At 39.3% G+C, this 5,000-nt stretch overlaps 1 protein-coding gene across 1 annotated transcript in view; it reads left to right on the forward strand.

Moving 5' to 3' along the window:
• The window catches only part of LOC115212346 (sodium-coupled monocarboxylate transporter 2), a 77,466-nt gene that overhangs the window by 42,652 nt on the left and 29,814 nt on the right, over positions 1 to 5,000 (forward strand). The window contains exon 5 of the mRNA XM_029781215.2: positions 3,483 to 3,637. Coding sequence (XP_029637075.1) covers positions 3,483 to 3,637 — 155 coding nt within the window. The remainder of the gene's footprint in view (positions 1 to 3,482; positions 3,638 to 5,000) is intronic.

The following is a 5,000-nucleotide window of genomic DNA, read 5'->3' on the forward strand; positions in this document are numbered from 1 at the left end:
AAACATAAGCATCGCTCCCTTTTCAGCTGGTTTTCCAATTAGCCTTGGACTATTTGAAAATATAGAAACTCCAAGATTCGGAAGCTGTCATGGTTAAGTTTGATGCTGTCATTTAGTTCCACGTCAAACCTGACTGAGCAAACTTATTATCATTATTTTTCCGATATGCGAGCAACCAAACACTACATTGTCCACCATATCCGCAATAAATTTGCTTTGCAACGGTGTATTTACATTAGGTATGTTACATAGAAGGTTATTTTAATCTAACACTGCTTCTGTTGTATATGACAGATTTTATCCAGCCGAGCCGCTATTCGCAACACCAGTGAACATTTATTCACTATTTTCCTATATATATGTGGCGACATATTTCGTCTAAGCATGTGCCCGGCTGTAAGTACACGCCGTTGACAGCGCCCAGAGAAGCAGAAATGCATCTAGCGTCCTTGTTAGCTGTTGCTGGGACGGTCTTTGTCCCTCTCCGATATATATTGTGCTTTTAAACACAGCACGCCCATAAGTGATGTTACCTCCGGATGAGTACCGCAGTAATTTTACCTTTTAACGATGTATTTACTTTAAAGTGTGATACATAGACGGCTATTTTAAGCTAATACAAGTGTTTTTAGGAATAGTTGTCTCCACCCAGCCTGCGAGATATACTTTATACTTCACTTCCGCTCGCAAAACCAACCATGGTCTGAAAATCGTCTTCTTTCCAGCCTGGTTTTCACGGATCTTAGCGTGCTACTAGCTCTGAAAACCAAATTTCATCACTGAAAATAATCTCGTTGTCTCTTCACATAATTCATCTTTGTACCACTTTCTTAACAAATATTCTTTACCATGATGTTTATATTGACATCAACCAACAGCAGTTATCTTGTTGAGAACACTATTGTTATTGTTATTGTTGATACTGCTTCTGCTGATGTTGGTGTTGAAGATATGCTTGTGTTGTACAATATAGCTCATCAGTAAATCCTTATCACATAAAGAACCATCACATTTTCGCTGTAAAAGCAGACAGCTACACTCTTCCTTCACTAAATGCAGCTGGTCCTCTGGTTGGGCTATTAGTTTTGGCCTTCGGCACAAATTTAATTCCTAAGAGGAATTTGAACTTCGATGGTAAAATGAAGGAACAGATACCACAATACATTTCACTCGACGTTTTAACAATCCAGCCGATCTATTCTCTTGGTCTGGCACGTTATTTATCGATTTATAAGGAACGAAAGGCTACGCTGATTTCAGCGAGATTTGAACTCAGAACACAGAGAACCACAACAACTACCATCAGGCACTTCATTCTACGCTCTAACAAATCCACCAATTCACCGAATAAAGACTGCGAACAAGTTTCATTTGCCCAATTAGAACTGCTGCCCTGTTATTGATATAAACATCGCAATACACTGTTTTCCTTACCCTAAAAAACCCTAGCACTATATTTATAAATCAAGCGAAGAAAAGGTTAATTTCTTAGATAACTAGAGGAACTAATGAAGATTGGTGGAGGGTATTGCTTAATATTTCATACCCATCTTCGAAACATTAGCAGCACAAGTTACATTACATGGCTAAATCAGGAACTAAAACAGGATTGCTCAGCCACGATTCGACATCACTCACTCCGTTGTGTATAAAAACCATTGTTTCAGTGGCGTAGATAGTCAAGTCAAGACTTCGAGCTCAGGTCAATCGGCTGTTACTACAACTCGCAACTGATTTTAATTATTATTGTTAGGATGAGTAATATAATCAATACTACGAACACTGGAAAAGCATACCACGCTTGGTAACCACTACGATGCAATAATTGCCATAGCTGCAGTTGTTGATGATTCCTCTGTTGTTTGGTATTGTTAGCTTCGCTGTTGTCTTGTTGTTGTTGTTGTTGTTGTTCTTCTTCTTCTTCTTCTTCTTCTTCTTCTTCTTCTTCTTCTTCTTCTTCTTCTTCTTCTTCTTCTTCTTCTTCTTCTTCTTCTTCTTCTTCTTCTTCTTCTTCTTCTTCTTCTTCTTCTTCTTCTTCTTCTTCTTCCAATCAGGACTCCCGCCATTAGCCACAAAGAATAATATCTAATTCGAGCCTACTCTAAGCTACTAAGAATGTGTGTAGCAACTTGAAGATCCACCCACCACACGCAATAGGCTGGTGGTTGCACGGGCGCGAAAGCTACGTTGTTACCCTCATTCCGTAAACGGTGGCTTTTAACGGGTGGAGAGCTGAACCATCCTGGGGCACAGAGGATTCGCAATCTAGACTAGGGTCTGAAAGTTTACCACACCATAGTGGGTAACACCATGGTTCCTCTGCTTTGTGACAGAAGTAGGAAGAAAGAGTGAGAGAAAGTTGTGGTGAAAGAGTACATCTAAGCTCCTCCACCCCACCCCGCCGGAGCCTCGTGGAGCTTAAGTGATTTTGCTCAATAAACACTCACAATGCCCGGTCTGGGAATCGAAACCGCGTTCTTACGACCTATTTATTTATTACCCACAAGGGGCTAAACATAGAGGGGACAAACAAGGACAGGCATAGGTATTAAGTCGATTACATCGACCCCAGTGCGTAACTGGTACTTAATTTATCAACCCCGAAAGGATGAAAGGCAAAGTCAACCTCGGTGGAATTTGAACTCACAACGTAATGCAGACGAAATACCGTTAAGCATTTCGCCCGGCGTACTAACGTTTCTGCCAGCTCGCCGCCTTTCTGCCAGCTCTCTGCCAGCTCTCCGTTCTTACGACCGCGAGTCCGCTGCCCTAACAACTGGGCCATTGCGCCTCCACTTCGCTGTTGTTGCTGTTGTTGATGCTGCTGTTGATCTTGTTGATATTAACTGTCACAATTGCTGATGTTGCAGTTGCTGCTGTTGTTAATGTTGCAGCAGTGGTTACCGCCGTCATTATTATTACTAATACTGCAGTTATTGTTGTTGTTGTTAATAATTAGACTTCGTGGATCAGCCAAAACTATAGAGTAATGGATAAAATGCCTTCCCAGCATTTAGTTATACTCTTTATACTCTGTAGTTCAAATCCTGCCTGGGTAGACATTGCTTGGCATCCTTTTGTGAGTGATAAAATAAACATTAGTCAAATATTTGGACCAATGTAATCGATTATACCTCTGCACCCAAGTCTAAGACCTGGAAATCAATACACACACACATATACCAGAATAAAAACAAAACCAAATGTTGATATTTTGAAAGCTTTTAATACTCGTGTTTCCAGGAGTTATGCAACATAATTCTTAAATTATACTATTTCGCATGCGCGCGCATACATACTAAAAAAAAGATGGCTATTTCCATTCTTTTTCAACTTGAATACTTTCAGGCAAATCATTAACGTTACATTTCTTCATCATTCTTTATCTTAGATAATCTCATTAGTTGTTTTGTCGTTATAACAAAATTATTTGCTGTCTTAAAAAGCAAACTATAAATGCTTTTGATGTTGTTATTGAATAGGGAGGAATGAAAGCAGTCGTATGGTCAGACACTTTCCAAGCAACTATGATGGTTATCGGTCTGTTATGTGTTCTCATCCAAGGAAGCATTGAAGTAGGAGGACTAACTAAAGCATGGGAAATCGCCGCTGAAAATCATCGGATCAAATTCTTAGAGTACGTATCGGTAAATAACGCCATTTTTTTTATTACTTGCAGCATTCTGTTGCCGTTGCTACTGTTGTTCTTGTTATCACAGTTGTCGTTGTTGTTATTGTTGAGGTTGTTATTGTTATTGATGCTGCTGCTGCTGTTTAACCCCTAAAAACAAGCCCAGTTTGAAAAAGATACATGATCGAAGGCATTCCAGTTGTGACTCTTTTATTTTTTTTTTTACCTATGTGCAAAGATTCCCCTTTTCTAAGACGGTGCGATGTAATTTGAGGAATATTTGGTTATCAATTCTAGCCGGTCGAGCGACCATGTAGAGGCCATCGTCGTCGTAAAACAGTTTAATATCAATGTAAAAGTTTTCAATGGCTGTTATATGATGTTAACTCGCATAACTAGTGTCTAACTCTTATATTATTGCGTTAAGCGAATAAGAACTAAATATACTCCGCATCAAAGTAGAAAGTGATCAATGAGCAAATTTATGGTGACCACCGAAATAGCAGTAAGATGGCTGCTATGACCAGAGTTCCTATTATTGATTTGCTCCAGTCCACCTATTTACGCACAGATATTGAGAAGAGAAAGCCCCCACTTAACTGCACAGTTTGCTTAACTGCATGTAATAAATTGACTTGAATCCAGATCTTATCAGCGGCTGAGACGAATATCGTAGCTTTCTCTATTTGGTCATTTTTAGTTTCTATCACAATTTTCTGAAATTGATGGACAAGGAAAATTGAAATATGACAGTCCGGTGGTTCAATATAATGCTGTATAACGCTGTACAATATACTATAGAAGTGCAGTAGTAGTAGTAGTAGTAGTAGTAGTAGTAGTAGTAGTAGTAGTAGTAGTAGTAGTAGTAGTAGTAGTAGTAGTAGTGGTGGTGGTAGTGGTGGTGGTGGTGGTGGTAGTAGTAGTAGTAGTAGTAGTAGTAGTAGTAGTAGTAGTAGTAGTAGTAGTAGTTGTAGTAGTAGTTGTTGTTTTATCCCAAGACGACCTCAAACGAACAAGCAGCTGGTAGAAAAAATTCGAACCCTGATCATCCAGTTTTTCTTTTCCAAACGACATTATTCAATGTGTACTTTTCTTAAATATAGTTGGATGTAATTTAAATGCGTTGGTCGAAACTCCATTGGCAATTCCTTTCCACACTACACGGTCCTGTATTGCTGTGTTCAGATCTTTAATATCCAGTCCTGAGTCCCAAGATATAGTATCTGGAAAGGTTAGTTTCCTGGAGAAAACACTTCCAGAGGGATGAGATAACCCTTTCTCTGCTCAATGACAGGGGCCAGCAAATTGTAGCCGTTTCTGCATCAGCTTGAGGGATATTGGTATCAAATTTCCGTAGATATTACTAAGT

This window comes from Octopus sinensis, linkage group LG5 (genome assembly GCF_006345805.1).
Source record: "Octopus sinensis linkage group LG5, ASM634580v1, whole genome shotgun sequence".
Lineage (NCBI taxonomy): Eukaryota > Metazoa > Mollusca > Cephalopoda > Octopoda > Octopodidae > Octopus > Octopus sinensis.